This window comes from Neophocaena asiaeorientalis, unplaced genomic scaffold (genome assembly GCF_003031525.2).
Source record: "Neophocaena asiaeorientalis asiaeorientalis breed wild unplaced genomic scaffold, Neophocaena_asiaeorientalis_V1.1 scaffold648, whole genome shotgun sequence".
Lineage (NCBI taxonomy): Eukaryota > Metazoa > Chordata > Mammalia > Artiodactyla > Phocoenidae > Neophocaena > Neophocaena asiaeorientalis.
In genome coordinates this window covers 3,901,337-3,917,384 of record NW_020172781.1, presented here as the reverse complement: position 1 = coordinate 3,917,384, position 16,048 = coordinate 3,901,337, and the positions used below count along the sequence as shown (strand labels likewise).

At 37.9% G+C, this 16,048-nt stretch overlaps 1 protein-coding gene across 1 annotated transcript in view; it reads left to right on the top strand.

Moving 5' to 3' along the window:
- SPPL3 (signal peptide peptidase like 3) overlaps window positions 1–16,048 on the top strand; it is a 102,161-nt gene that overhangs the window by 53,214 nt on the left and 32,899 nt on the right. The window contains exon 2 of the mRNA XM_024741519.1: window positions 10,949–11,026. Coding sequence (XP_024597287.1) covers window positions 10,949–11,026 — 78 coding nt within the window. The remainder of the gene's footprint in view (window positions 1–10,948; window positions 11,027–16,048) is intronic.

Below are 16,048 nucleotides of genomic sequence, written 5' to 3'. Positions count from 1 at the left end.
TTTTTTTTTTTTTGTATAGTTTTTAGTGCTTGATATCATTGGTAGATTTGTTTTTTGGTTTGGTTGCTCTCTTTCTTTATTTTTTTAATGATTTTTAAATTTTTTATTTTAATAACTTTCTTTTCTTTTCTTTTTTTTTCTTTCTTTTTTTTCTCCCTTTTCTTCTGAACCGTGTGGCTGACAGGGTCTTGGTGCTCTGGCCAGGTGTCAGACCTGTGCCTCTGAGGTGGGAGAGCCGAGTTCAGGACAGTGGTCCACCAGAGACCTCCTGTTACCACATAATATCAAATGGCAAAAGCTCTCCCAGAGAACTCCATCTCAACGCTAAGACCCACCTCCACTCAATGACCAGCAAGCTCCAGTGCTGGACACCCTATGCCAAACAACTAGCAAGACAGGAACACAACCCCACCCATTAGCACAGAGGCTGCCTAAAATCATAATAAGGTCACAGACACCCCAAAACATACCACCAGATGTGGTCCTGGCCTTCAGAAAGACAAGATCCAGCCTCATCCACCAGAACACAGGCACCGGTCCCCTCCACCAGGAAGCCTACACAACCCCCTGAACCAAGCTTAGCCACTGGAGGCAGACACCAAAAACAATGGGAACGACAAACCTGCAGCCTGCAAAAAGGAGACCCCAAACACAGTAAGTTAAGCAAAATGAGAAGACAGAGAAACACACAGCAGATGAAGGAGCAAGGTAAAAACCCACCAGACCTAACAAATGAAGAGGAAATAGGCAGTCTACCTGAAAAAGAATTCAGAGTAATGATAGTAAAGATGATCCAGAATCTTGGAAATAGAATGGAGGAAATACAAGAAACATTTAACAAGGACCTAGAAGAACTAAAGAGCAAGCAAACAATGATGAGCAACACGATAAATGAAATTAAAAATTCTGTAGAAGGAATCAAGAGCAGAATAACTGAGGCAGAAGAACGTATAAGTGACCTGGAAGATTAAATAGTGGAAATAACTACTCTAGAGCAAAACAAAGAAAAAAGAATGAAAAGAATTGAGGACAGTCTCAGAGACTCTGGGACAACATTAAACGCACCAACATTCGAATTATAGGGGTCCCAGAAGAAGAGGAAAAGAAAGGGAATGAGGAAATATTTGAAGAGATTATAGTTGAAAACTTCCCTAATATGGGAAAGGAAATAGTTAAGTCCAGGAAGCACAGAGAGTCCCATAGAGGTCACATATATACAGTGGAATATTACTCAGCTATAAAAAGAAACGAAACTGAGTTATTTGTAGTGAGGTGGATGGACCTAGAGTCTGTCATACAGCAAGTAAGTCAGAAAAACAGATACCGTATGCTAACACGTGATGGGGGGGGCGGGATAGGGAGGGTGGGAGGGAGACGCAAGAGGGAGGAGATATGGGGATATATGTATATGTATAGCTGATTCACTCTGTTATAAAGCAGAAACTAACACATCATTGTAAAGCAATTGTACTCCAATGAAGTTGTTAAATAAATAAAGCACATAGCACAGCACCCCACACATATTAAATGGTCAATAAAGCCAAGGAGCTATAATTACTATTAGGAATTTACAATTTGAGAGTTAAGATTGTTGGTGGTATAAAGGCAAGTGTACTGCTGGTTTTTATGTATTGAACTGTGCCAAGTAGTTTCCTAGGAATTAGATTAGCCCTGAAATGTTATGTCAGCTGAGAATTTTGGTTTCTAGGTGACAGTGCTACCGTAGGAAACAGCACTGGCATTCTCTTAAGAGAAGAAAACCTTTCAGTGGGAATCTATAGTAGCTTTTTCTTTCTTCTCAACTCTCAGATTAAAATGATAGTCAATGTAAAGGAGAGAATAGAGAGACTCTGCAAAAAGGATCAGGAGCTACAGAACTTAGGAGGAACTGCTAACAGATGGGAGAAATGAGAACAAAAAGGTTTTGTTTTTTTTTTTCTATTAAGCACGCACTTTACTAGTAGAAATGAAAAACTCCATAATAGGAAGGAAAAGCTGTATCAGAAATATAAGTGATTCAGACATGAATTCCCAAAGTATACAACCTCTCCTTCGCATAAACTAGTGGGATAAACATTGAACATAAGGAGTGAAATATAGAAATAGTAACATGGAGGAATTTCTTCAAGAGGGGTGTAAGTGGAACCTGATTAAAGGAGCCAAAGATAGTGAACACATTTTTCCCTTTTGTAAAAGAGGAACATGTTTAACTTGGGGGTGAGAGCTGGTAGACCCATCAAGCTGCAGTGAGCAGAACTATATGATGCCTGGGCTTCCTTCTAGGGTCCCAGCAAAGTCTGCATAGTAGGACTTCCAACTGAAATGGAGAATGCAGTGATGTTTACCGAAACAAAACAAACTATGAGTTAAGTAATGGCATAATCTCTGTTTTACAGCAGACTAGAACTTAGAACTGAGTTCCTGATCCCCACTCCCCAACCCCCCTTCCTCCCCGCCCCCCACTTGTTCCATCTGTAGCCTTCCTCTCTCTGTTGGTGGTGGCTCCATCTTTCCACTTGATTGGGCTAAAACCATGGTAGTCATCCTTTGCTCCGCTTTCTCTCGTGCTCCATATTCAATCTATCAGGAAATTCTGCAGAGCTTTATCTTCAAAATATAACTAGAATCAGATCACTTCTCAACGTTACCATGACTTTTACCCCAGTGCCAGCCATCATCTGTCATCTGTCATCTGTCATCTTGTGCCTGAATTATCACAGTAGCCTGTTCTCTTTGCTTCTGCGTTACTGCACTATAATCTGTTCTTTCCCCCCACCCCAAGGTTGATATTTATTTATTTACTTATTTAGTATAGTTGACGTATAATATTACATAAGTTTTAGGTGTACAACATAGTGATTCACAGTTTTAAAGGTTATATTCCACTTATAATTAGTATAAATTTTTGACTGTATTCCTATATTCCGTGTTGTACTATATATCCTTGTAGCTTAGTTATATTACACATAGTAGTTTGTACCTTTTAATCCTCTACCCTCTTCCCCTTCCCTCTCCCCACTGTTAACCACTAATTTGTTCTCTATATCTGTGTTTCTTTTTTGTTATATTCACTAGTTGTATTTTTTAGATTCCACATATAAGTGGTATCATACAATATTTGTCTTTCTCTGTCTGACTTATTTCACTTAGCATAATACCCTTCAAGTCCATCCATGTTGTTGCAAATGGCAAAATTTCATTCTTTTTTTAAGGCTGAGTAGTCCATTTTATTTTTATATATTTTTATATGAAATATATTATATATATGTTCCACATTTTCTTTATCCATTCATCTGTCATTGAACACTTACGTTGCATCTATAATCTGTTCTTTTTTTTTTAAGATTTTTTTTTTGATGTGGACCGTTTTTAATGTCTCTATTGAATTTGTTACAACATTGCTTCTGTTCTATGTTTTGGGTTTTTGGCCACGAAGCACATGGGATCTTAGCTCCCCAACCAGGGATCGAACCCTCACCCCCTGCATTGGAAGGTGAAGTCTTAACCGCTGGACTGCCAGGGAAGTCAGAATATGTTCTTAATACATCAGCCAGTCATCCCTTTTCCCCCTACTTTTCTAAAAGTCAGATTCCTTAAGGTATAATTTACAAACAGTAAAATTCACTCTTTTTAGGAGTAGAGTTCTGTGAATTTTGACAACACACATAGTCTTGGACCGACCATCTTAGTCAAGAAATAGAACATTTCCATTGCCCCCCAAAGTTCCCTTATGCCCTTTTGTAATCATCCCTCCTCCCACCCCCTGGCAATTAGTCTCTTTCTTCTCCCTTTAGTTTTGTCTTTCCTAGAATGTCATATAAATGGGACATATATGTAGTGTTTTGAGTCTGCCTTCTTTCTCTGAGCATAATGGATTTGAGATTCATCCATACATAGTACATACATGGTGCATCATATTGCAGGTATACTGTTGCAGGTAAATATTGCTATTCTGATTACTGATGCAGCTTTTCACATAGGAAACAGCAGCAAACTTCCATACCTTAATTCATTAAAAGGCAGCTAAAAAAATTTTAAGCAGCTACTATAACACGGGTCATATTTAAATTCCAGGTTCCCCAAACCCCAGCCCACCCTCATTTGGAAAGCAACCCAACGTCTGCTCCTGAGCTTGCACCGCGTAATCTCTTGTAGGAAGAAATGCAGTGTTTGCTTCATAGCTGCCTTGATTGTACTGGGGACTTAGTCCATAGGTTAGCTTTTCGTTTTATTTATGGTTTCCTTTTCTGTGCAAAAGCTTATAAGTTTGATTAGGTCCCATAGCACTTTGTTTCTTTATTAAACATTACATTCTGCCGCCTTGTACAGTGTGTCTTTACTAGATTGTAACCTTCTTAAATGTCTGTCTGTCTTTTTGTCTTTTTGTATCTTAAACGTGGATTTAATTTATTAAAATTTTATTTGATGAGGCACCTGTTCCATTACTATGCTTAGAATACATACTTGTTTTTTTCCCTTAAAATAAGAAAAAATGTGGAAGAGAATTATTGTGGACCTTATGATAGACAATATTTTTGATAAAAATACAAATTAAATTCTGTTTCAATATATTTCACCATGAAGAGAAAGATTGTAACATTTCTTAGGCCTGGAATATGTCATTTTCTGCATATTGTATTTGAAGCCAAGTATTTTGCAAAGCACAAAAAAATTGTAGCTACACTTGGTGTTTTGTGATGTGTTAGAATTGCATGTGAGAAAATACTAGCAGTTTATATAGCCAGGGCTTGTGGGGAAATGTATAAGGCAGCAGTTCTCAAATTGTGGCTTGTGGATCACTGAGGTTTACTCAGACCCTTTCAGGGAGTCTACAAGGTCATACTATTTTCATAATGCTAATAAAGTTATTTGCCTTTTTCATTTTGACATTTTTGTTCTTGCAGTGAAAAGCAGTGGCGCATTTAAAAAAACCATTGCTGTGCTGCTGTAACATGCATCAACGCAGTGGCACCACACTTGAACTAATAATCATTGTATTCTTCACCACCATGCACACACTGCTTAAAAAAAAAAGAAAGGCAGTTTCACTTAGAGCAAAGCAGTGAAAATTGCTTTTATTAAATCTCAATCCTTGAGCGCACTTGTTTTTTTCTAATAAAACGAAGGTCCTCTGCCCCCGATTAAAAAATAGGCAGAGAACCTTCTTTTCCAAAGAAGATATACAGATGGCCAACAGGCACTTGAAGAGATGCTCAGTGTCATTAATCATCAGGAAAATACAAATCAAAACCACAGTGAGGTATCCCTCACCCCTGTCAGAGTGGCTATCATCAAAAAGACAAGAAATAACAAGAGTTGGTGAGGATGTGGCGAAAAAGGAACCCTTGTGCACTGTCAGTGGGAATGTAAATTGATGCAGCCACTGTGGAAAACAGTATGGAAGTTCCTCAAAAAATTAAAAATAGAACTATCATATGATCCAGCAGTTCCACTTCTGGGTATTTATCTGAAGAAAACAAAAACACTAATTCGACAAGGTAATGCACCCTAATGTCATAGCGGCATTATTTACAATAGCCAAGACGTGAAGTAATCTAAGTGCCCACCGACAGATGAATGGATAAAGAAGATGTGGAGGCATGTGTATGTATACATAGACACACACACTGTGGAATATTACTCAGCCATAAAAAAGAATGAAATCTTGCCATTTGTGACAACAAGGATGGACCTGCTGGGGGTGTTTTGCTTAGTAAAATAAGTGAGACAGAGGAAGACAAATACTGTATGTGGCATCTAAAAAACCAAACAAACGAATATAACAAAACAAACAGATACAGAGAACAAACTAGTGGTTACCACAGGGGAGAAAAGGGCGAAATAGGTGAAGGGAATTAAGATGTACAAACCGGCAGTTATAATAAGTCACAGAGATGTAATGTATAGCAAAGGGAGTGTAGTCAGTATTTTATAACTTTGTATGGTGTGTAATCTATAAAAATACTGAATCACTGTTGTACACCTGAAACCAATATATTGTAAGTCAACTATACTTCAAATAAATTTTTAAAAGTTCTTATTAAGCACTTCTGCTATATAATAAAATACCATTGGTCTTCTTAAGAAAAACAATTGTGCAGTCATTTAAAATGCTAGCTGAACTAGCTACTTCTTTCTTGGAACCTTCCATTTTTACTTGAAGGATGACTAGTGGACAAACTATGGAGTTATTCACACTTGGGTGTGTGGCAGACAGTTTCTCAAAAATGAATGAAGTGAGCCTGTTACTTCAAGGGGGAAAAAACTTATATTTGCCAGTGATAAAATTTGCATGAAAATAGGAATTTTGGAAATTTTGTGCCCATTATCATTAGCCTCAAGAGTGAAATTAACAGGGCTTCCCTGGCGGCACAGTGGTTAAGAATCTGCCTGCCAATGCAGGGGGCATGGGTTCGAGCCCCGGTCCAGGAAGATCCCACATGCTGCAGAGCAACTAAGCCCATGTGCCACAACTACTGAGCCTGCGCTCTGGAGCCCGTGAGCTGCAACTATTGAGCCCACGTGCCACAGCTACTGAAGCCTGCATGCCTAGAGCCTGTGCTCTGCAACAAGAGAAGCCACCACAATGAGAAGACCCCACACTGCAACGAAGAGTAGCCCCCGCTCGCCACAACTAGAGAAAGCCCATGCACAGCAACGAAAACCCAATGCAGACAAAAATAAATAAATAAAATAAAAATTTTTTAAAAAGTGAAATTAACAAATATGGTTTTTCAGATATTGTGTAATGAAATGTAACAACATCTGGAAGAGCTGCATAACTCAGTGACCAGTGTCTTCCAGGTGACCAATGCATGATGTTACAAAATCATCCATGGGTAAAAGATGCATTCAACTATAATATAGTCCGTGGGATTTTAATGTAATATAGTTTTTTTTTAATTCACCGATAAGGTTTCAGATTCCACACTGCAAGTAACCTTTAAGAAATTGCCACTTGTTGAATTTTAGTGTAGTATCAAAGAAGAATATCCTCAGTTATCTGAAAAGGTTATTGAAATATTCCTCCCTTTTCCAGCTACACATCTGTGTAAGGCCAGATTTTCTTCCCCCCACAAAGTTCAACTAAAGTAACATACAGCAACAGATTGAATGCAGGAGCAATTATGAGAATCTGGCTATCTTCTGTTTAAGCCAGAAATTAAAGAGGTTTGCAAAAATGTAGAAGGATGCCCCTCATCTAAATTTTTTGTTTTGGAAAACAGTTACCTTTCCTTTAAAAATGTAATTTATGTGCTAGTGTAATGGTTTTATTATATTTAAATGAATTAGTAAATAAGCATTTAAATTTTTTCTCACTTTTAATTTCTAGTATTGTAAATATCAATAGCTGTAACCCACAGGAAAAAAGCCCTCAGGGTCCTTGAGAGTATAGATGGTCTCAAGACCAAAAAGTTTGCCAAGTGCTATTCTAGGTCAGTGTGCAGGGTTGGAATAGTAGCTGCTTGGTTTGTTGGGTGGACAAGAATGCTTTCATTGTATAGCTGGCAGGCTGACACATAGAACACGTTATAGAACAGAACTCTCTGTGTCTCAGTTTGGCATGATTTTTAGCAGGATATGTGTCTAAGCACTTGCTGGTAAAGCAGCTAGAAATAGATGCTTGACTGTAGAGCAGCTCCTAAAATCCAGCATGGTTCTAAAAATCTTAGGGTGTGAAATATAACCTTATATATGAGAGAACTTTCTGGTAGCTCTTTGTCTATTAAGACATGGGAGAATGTAGTTAAAGAATTAATGGTTTTCATAATGACCATATAAAATGTTTCAACTCAACAGCTGACCTATACTAATACATTATTTGGCAGTCTTCAAGTCTTTTAGTGCGTTTGGCTAACCTGCTTTCAGCGTGTCTCAAATGCATGTATGTAGTTTCTTTTTGCATTTCTGTAAGAATTCCTTTACTTCAGAGTGTAGAGTAATTCCTCCTTTCTTTATCGTGAATCCAGCGTCTCTGGAAACAGTCACCTCAATGGGAGGGCCTGAGAGATGATACATTTCTGTTGATGCTTTGGTAGAGTCTGAAGTATAGGATACAGAGGGGCTGTAAAATAAGATTGCTGGCCTTTAATTTTTTTTTTTTTTTTTTTTTTTTTTGTGGTACGCAGGCCTCTGACTGTTGTGGCCTCGCCTGTTGGGGAGCACAGGCTCCAGACGCGCAGGCTCGGCGGCCACGGCTCACGGGCTCAGCCGCTCCGCGGCATGTGGGATCTTCCCGGACCGGGGCACGAACCCGTGTCCCCTGCATCAGCAGGTGGACTCTCAACCACTGCGCCACCAGGGAAGCCCCTGGCCTTTGATTTTAATCCATGTTCTGTAGTTTATAATAAATTCTTTTTGTTAAAAGGCTTTTTGTAAAACTTCCATAATGGTAGTTTGAGTTGAAATATATGAAATTTCAAATAGCACTGTGAAATAAATTAGAACTTCTAATTATGTGATATTTGGTAGTTTTCAAAGTTGTTCAAACTTCTTTAAAAGTTTTACTGTAAATTATAAAATACCATGAGCTATATTAGGAGTCAGTTTTAACCAGATTTTCTTGATACAGATTTATTTGAAAAATAAACTGGTCCAGTATAGAAGAAACCATTAAATGAAACATCAGAACATTTTTTCTGAAACCATGCATTTTGCTCTGCAGTGGGTGGGTAGCATGCTTATCGCCAGAAAATGGAGATGAGAACAGGTAGTGCTAATCAGCCTCTTCGTAAGGTATTTAACACATGGCCAAGACTGCACCTTGAAAAACAGATTGTGAGGAAAGTCAGTGACTAAGTATGGTTTGTCACACAGAGTAGAGCACAGCATAGAGAAACTGGAGGAGGTAGAGCTGGTTTAACCAAAATTCAACCCAGACTTCTAGAAGTCTTAAGTGATATCTCTGGAGGGTCTCCATTGATTTGAGATTTATAGCAAAAGAAAAAAACAATAGTACCAAACCTTAAGACACTGAGTTTGGGAAGTTTAAATGTTTAATCTACTTTTTAGGGAATGGCAATACGCTTCAGAACATGAATGGTATAGAAAAGCTAAGTCATCTAAATAAAACACCATCAAAAGAAAAGTGCCCCCCCCCCAAAAACAGGCTCCCTTCATATTTTATAGATCAGGAGTCTGAAAAACTTTTAAATTGCTTTTTAAAAAAAAATGCCTATTGGCCCTTAATTATATGAAAAGCTGCTGAATCTCACTGTAATTCACGTTAAAATTAATTACATCAGAAAAGTAATTACCGCAAATGAAAACTAACTGCTGGTAAGGGGTAGAGCAGTTTAAGTTCAGGCAGCATCTCATGTGATCCTGCTGCTCTTTGAAGACACTTCATCAGTTACCTGCTATCCTGGGTTTTCTTCCTCTTTGTCTGTTTCATTTTGTTTTCTTTGCAGCTCCTCTTCCTTTCTGATCTTTAAATTTCTGAATTTTCAGGCTTTCATCCTGGGTCCTCTTCTCACCCACACCCGTGGCTTCAATTACCATGTGGAAGGTTATGAGCTCCCAATATGTATCCTTAGCTTAGAGCTGCTTCTGAACTCTAGACCCAGATAGCCAGCTGTTTCCTCAGCACATCCAAAACTTCAAATCTCCTCCTCCTGTTTTTTTTGCCAAATGGTATAGCTATCTACCAGCTGCTTAGCAGAAACCTGGGGATCCTCTCTTAGCCTCATAAACAATCACCAAATCCTATTTTGTTGAGTCTTGTATCTCTCTCATTCATCTGCCCCCCTAAGGAAGCCCCCCCATCCGTAGTTCTTAGGTAGAATCCTAAGATTTGAGAATTATACATTCTCAAGGTACCCTGTACTTGTTGAAAATTTGTAACATTTTCAACAATTATATTCACTTGCTTATGTTAACTTTTTGTTTTCGTTGCTTTAGAACAAAATTTAATTTTTAAATTCCTTTAGAAAAGACATTCAGGGAGAAGACGAAGACAGTCTTGGTTTTTATTATGTCCCTGGGGGCTAGCAGAGTACCGGGCACAGAAGCATCATTAAATATTTACTGAGGGAAAAAATGAAGAGAAATTTGTTTTAGGAAAATCCATAACATGAATGGATAGTGTGAACGGTGAATTCCTGAAGACAGACTTGCAAACATTGGGAATTCCTTGGTGCTGGGAATTCCCTGGGACTCTGTGCTTCTACTGCAGGGGGCCTGGGTTCGATCCTTGGTCCGGAAACTAAGATCCCACAAACCGAGTGATGTGCCCCGCCCCTCCCCCCCCAAAAAAAGATCTCTGATAGTCAAGCCATAGAAGGGAGCTAAGGAATTGGCAGTAGGATTGAGAGAAGTAGGGTATTTGCAGAAGTGGAAGTTGTGAGACTTACTGACTGTCATCACATTTGGGAAGTAAGAGAACAGGGTGTCGAGAATGCTGAGGGAATCATGATATCATTCCTTAAGACGTTTGGGTATGAAGGGAAGAATAATGACTTTAGTTTTGGACGTGTTGACTTGAAAGAACCTTCTGTGGGACACCTAGATGGAGAGAACCAATAGGCAGTTGTAAAAATAAAACTAGAATCCAGGAGAGAGACACAGGCTTTACTTCATCACTGAGCAAAACCAGTAAAATACTATTGATAATTCAAGTGTACAGAGTTCGTAGATGTTTTGGTACTTTTTAACTTGGGAGTGGAAGCACATATTGCCTATCATATGGAGATGGCATTTTTTACATTAATGTCATTTAACATCCTGTGAATGTTAACTAATAATAGCTGTGAAGCTATACGTTTACTCTTTATGTTAAGCTAGCAGATCTGTGTTTTAATTATGTATTTTGTTAATGCTAATTTATACCTGTTTTCCTTCCTAAAGACAAAAATAAAACTTAGTGGGGTTTATAAAAATCCATCAGACTGTAAACTCCATGAGGACTTGCTGCCATGTGATTAAAATTTTTTTCCTCTTATTTCTCTAGGGCCTATTCCCTGGTGGATTCCAGTCAAGTGTCTACATTTCTGATTTCCATTCTACTTATAGTCTATGGTAGTTTCAGGTAAGATGCTCTCAAAATGGGATTGATTTCTGTTGGAAGTGGAAGAAGTGTTGCTCTGAAAATGTTGGCACCAAAACTTATTGCTTCTGTGAGGAAAAACATGACTTTGACAGGAATTGAGTTGAACAGGATAATTCTTACATTTATTCTTTGGTTGGCTTCTGTTAAAACACTTCTTGGTTTTGCTTATGGCTTTGGCATTTTAATGCAAACAAGCAAAAACTAATTGCTGAGATTCTGGTTCTGAAAAAAAGGATTCACGTCAATACACTCATTGAGAGGGTTAAGGAGAGTCCTTGACAGTGATTCTTCAGAGTCTCAAAGGGGACATAAAGTTTTTCTTAATTAAAAAAAGGCACTGACCTACGTTGAGCCATATGAGACTGCTGACCCATTTTTGATCTACGCAAATAATTTCGTGTGCTTCCACCTACTCGTATGAGGATTGTGCACGGTAGGTAGCATTTACCAAGTATTCCCTCTGCTGACCGTCTCCAAGTTCCCGTCCTAGCAAACAGCTATAGAAATACAGAGGAAAATCAGGAAGCTAGATACTCCCTTCCTTCCACTATTCTTACTTTGGAGGAGATTTGGTGGTTGTATAACTCAAATAGTTTTGTGGCTGATACATTTAAAAATGAAGGCTGCCTGAGAAATTGTAAATTGAGAACTTGAAAGGGAGCAACAGTGATAAACGAAATCATCAGGCATAAGGATTTTGAACTCTCCAGTATTATATCTGGATTTTAATGGGTATTTGGTAAAATCATAAGACTTCCAGGCTTTATCTCAACACTGAGTAGGACAAGTAAAATACTGTTGATAATTCCAGTATCAGTTGATAAAAGTTTTAATCATTGAGACTTCAGCTGGGAGCCCTAGGTTCATAACCACTCTTAGGAAGCATTAGTCAAGCCAGGGCAATTTAGAACCTCATCAACATAATCCTGATATTTTGTATCTCTATCCTTTGGACAAGTTTTTGTTTTTTTCTTTTTGAGTGTATGTTTCAACATTTCAAAAGTCTTTAGGGCTTCCCTGGTGACGCAGTGGTTGAGAGTCCGCCTGCCGATGCAGGGGACACGGGTTCATGCCCCGGTCTGGGAAGATCCCACATGCTGCGGAGCGGCTGGGCCCGTGAGCCATGGCCAGTGAGCCTGCGCGTCCAGAGCCTGTGCTCCACAATGGGAGAGGCCACAACAGTGAGAGGCCCGCGTAACGCAAAAAGAAAAAAAAAAACTATGATTAAAAAAAACCTTTAGACTCACAACTCTAATACTCCTTTCATTAGCTCATATGACATTTTCTTTGGCACATACTTATATACTGTGTACATTTTTATATTTTAAATCATTTATATTCTGATTATTATCTAACAAAAATATTTTTCATTATCTTCATACTAATTTTTAGTAATTTGATATTTCTTTGTATTACTATCTTATTCCACTCTTTCTGGACATGTGAGTTGTTAAAGTGACCATCTTTTTATGTATTCTTTTGCTTTGGCTGAAAAATATCCCTAAGATAAATATCCAAAAATTGAAAAACTTCTCCAAAGCGTATGAACTGGCTCTTACTACATATTGCCATGTTGTTTTCCAGAAGGGTTATACCAACTTAGAATTGGGCAAGTTTTAAACAAAATTTTATGTAATAAATATACCATAGAATTATATTATGTGGATGGAAAGGATTTCTCTGGTACTTCTCCTTATTTTACAAATGAGGAAACCGAGGCCCAACAAGATGAGGTAACTTGCTAAAGATTATACAACTAGTTGGTAACAAAATCTGGATTGGAACCCAGTTCTTAAGACTTGTGGTCCAATACTATATGTCTTTTATACTTTAGTAATGCACTTTCTGCAGAAAATAAATCATGATGCCTTTAATTATACATTTAAATTTACCTCATTTTAAGTAAATTTGCAAGTATTTCCTCCTCTTCTGTTTTCTGGAAAAGATTACGTGAAATTGTGTTACTTCTTTTTTAAATATTTGATAGAAATCACCAGAGAAGCCATCTAAAGATGGAAGATTTTGGGGGGTTTGGCTTTGGTTTTTCCTGCTTTATTCATCTTTTTTTTTTTAAAGAATTGGTAAAGGCTTTGTGTGTGTGTGTGTGTGTGTGTGTGTGGTAAAATATACATAACATAAAATTTAATATTTTAATCCATTTCTAAGCATACAGTTCAGTAGCTGGTAAGGGCTTTTTAAAACACATGTTACTATCTTTTATTTTTAAATTTTATTTTATTTATTATTTTTGGCTGCATTGGGTCTTCATTGCTGCACGCGGGCTTTCTCTAGTTGCTGTAAGCAGGGGCTACTCTTCATTGTGGTGCATGGGCTTTTCACTGCAGTGGCTTCTCTTGTTGTGGAGCACGGGCTCTAGGCGCATGGGTCTCAGTAGTTGCGGCATGCGGGCTCAGTAGTTGTGGCTCGTGGGCTCTGGAGCGCATCCTCAGTAGTTGTGGCTCATGGGCTTAGTTGCTCTGCAGCATGTGGGATCTTCCCGGACCAGGGCTCGAACCCGTGTCCCCTGCATTGGCAGGAGGATTCTTAACCACTGTGCCACCAGGGAAGCCCACTGTCTTTTTATTATAGCCATTCTAGTGCTAGGGTATGAAATATCTCATTGTGCTTTGATTGCATTTCCCTGATAACTGAGATCAGGTTGAAAAGATGTTGAGCATCATTTAATGTACTTGTTAGGCATGTGTTTTTCTTCTTTGGTGAAATGTCTATTCAAATCTTTGCCCATTATAAAATTGGGTTGTCTTATACCAAATTGTAACAGTTCTTTAAATATTCTAGATCCAGGTTCTCTCTCAGTCACATGATTTGCAAATATTTTCTTCCAGTATCTAGCTTGCCTTTTCATTTTCTTAACAGTGTCTTTCAAAGTGTAAACATATTTTATTTTGATAAAGTCCAGCTTACCAACTTTTTGTCTTGTGGAGTATGCTTTTGGTGGTGTACCAGAGAACTCTTTGCCTTATCCATGAGCACAGTTTTTCTCCTATATTTTTACGTTTTACATTTAAGTCTATAATTCATTTTGAGTTGATTTTTGTGAAATACAACTGAAGTACAAATCTAAATTCGTCTTTATGAATATGACTATCCAGTTGTCCCAGCACCATTTGGTGAAAAGACAGTCCTTCACCCATTGTCAAAAATCAGTTCTCCATAAGTGTAAAGATTTGTCACGGGACTCCCCATTTCTTTTTTAATAAATTTATTTATTTTAGTTATTTATTTTGGGCTGTGTTGGGTCTCATTGCTGCACACGGGCTTTCTCTAGTTGCGGTGAGTGGGGGCTACTCTTTGTTGTGGTGTACAGGCTTCTCATTGTGGTGGCTTCTCTTGTTGAGGAGCATGGGCTCTAGGTGCATGGGCTTCAGTAGTTGTGGCTTGCAGGCTCTAGATCACAGGCTCAGTAGTTGTGGCATACAGACTTAGTTGATCCGTGGCATGTGGGATCTTCCTGGACCAGGGCTCGAACCCATGTCCACTGCATTGGCAGGTGGATTCTTAACCACTGCGCCACCAGGGAAATCCAATTGCTACTGCTTTTATAGTAAATGTTGAAATCTAGTAGTTTAAGTCCTACAGCTCTTTTCTTTTTCAAAAGTGTTATTATGGATAACACTTATATGGCTATACATTTATATGGTTATAATGGCTATTATGGATCCTTTGTATTTCCATATTAAGTTTAGGTTCAGCTGGTCTGTTTCTACAAAAATTCTTCTGGGATTTTGATAGGTATTGTGTATCTATAGATCAGTTTGGGAAGAATTGCTATCTTAATAATATTGAGTCTTTCAATCCAGGGACCTGGAATGTCTTTCCATTTATTTAGATAACCTTTTATTTTTCTTACTAATGTTTTGTAATTTTCAGTGTACAAGGTTTGCACCACTTCTGTTAAACTTATTCCTAAGTATTTTATTATTTTCGATGTTATTGTTGATGGAATTTTTCCTTGATTTATTTTTAGATTTTTCATTGCTAAGTATATAGAACTATGAATGATTTTAAAATATTAACCTGGTATCCTATAGCTTTGCTGAACTCATTTATTAGTGCTAGTAGTTTTTTGTGTATGGATTTCTTGGAGTTCCCTACATGCAGGATAATGCACCCTGCAAGTAAAGACAGCTTTGCTTCTTCCTTTCAAATCTGAATGCCTTTTATTTTATCTGTTAATTTCTAGGATAGCTGAAAGTATTCAACTGTGATTGGAATTTGTCTGTTTTCCCTTACATTTTTGTTGATTCATTTTTAAAGTTATTTTGTTAAGTACAAAAAGGTTTATGATATTATATCTTGGTAGACTGTATTTTCAAATTATTATCCAGTAGCCCTTTTTCTTCTGTTTTATGCTTTTTGCTTTGAGTTTTATTTTGTCTGACATTAATATTGCTATACCTGCTTTCTTTTGATGGTATTTCATTTTTAATTTCTTTAAAACATTTATTTTGGGGCTTCCCTGGTGGCGCAGTGGTTGAGAGTCCGCCTGCCGATGTAGGGGACACGGTGGGGGCCCGGGAACCCAAAAAAAAAAAAAAAAAAAAAAAAACATTTATTTTGAAACAATTTCAGACATAAAAGTTCTAAAATTAGTACAAAAAATTCTCATATACTCTTTACCCAGATTCCTCAAATGTTAGCATTTTACCATTGCTTTCTGTCATTCTTTGTGTGTGATAAAGATAAGTACATTTTTTTTTCTGGGGAAAAAAAATCTGACTGCCTTTAATCTTTCCTCCTCCTTCTCTCCTCTTTTTTTTTTTTTTTGCATCTTTATTGGAGTATAATTGCTTTACAGTGGTGTGCTAGTTTCTGCTTTATAACAAAGTGAATCAGTTATACATATACATATGTTCCCATGTCTTTTCCCTCTTGCATCTCCATCCCTCCCACCCTCCCTATCCCACCCCTCTAGGTGGTCACAAAGCACCAAGCTGATCTCCCTGTGCTATGCAGCTGCTTCCCACTAGCTATCTATTT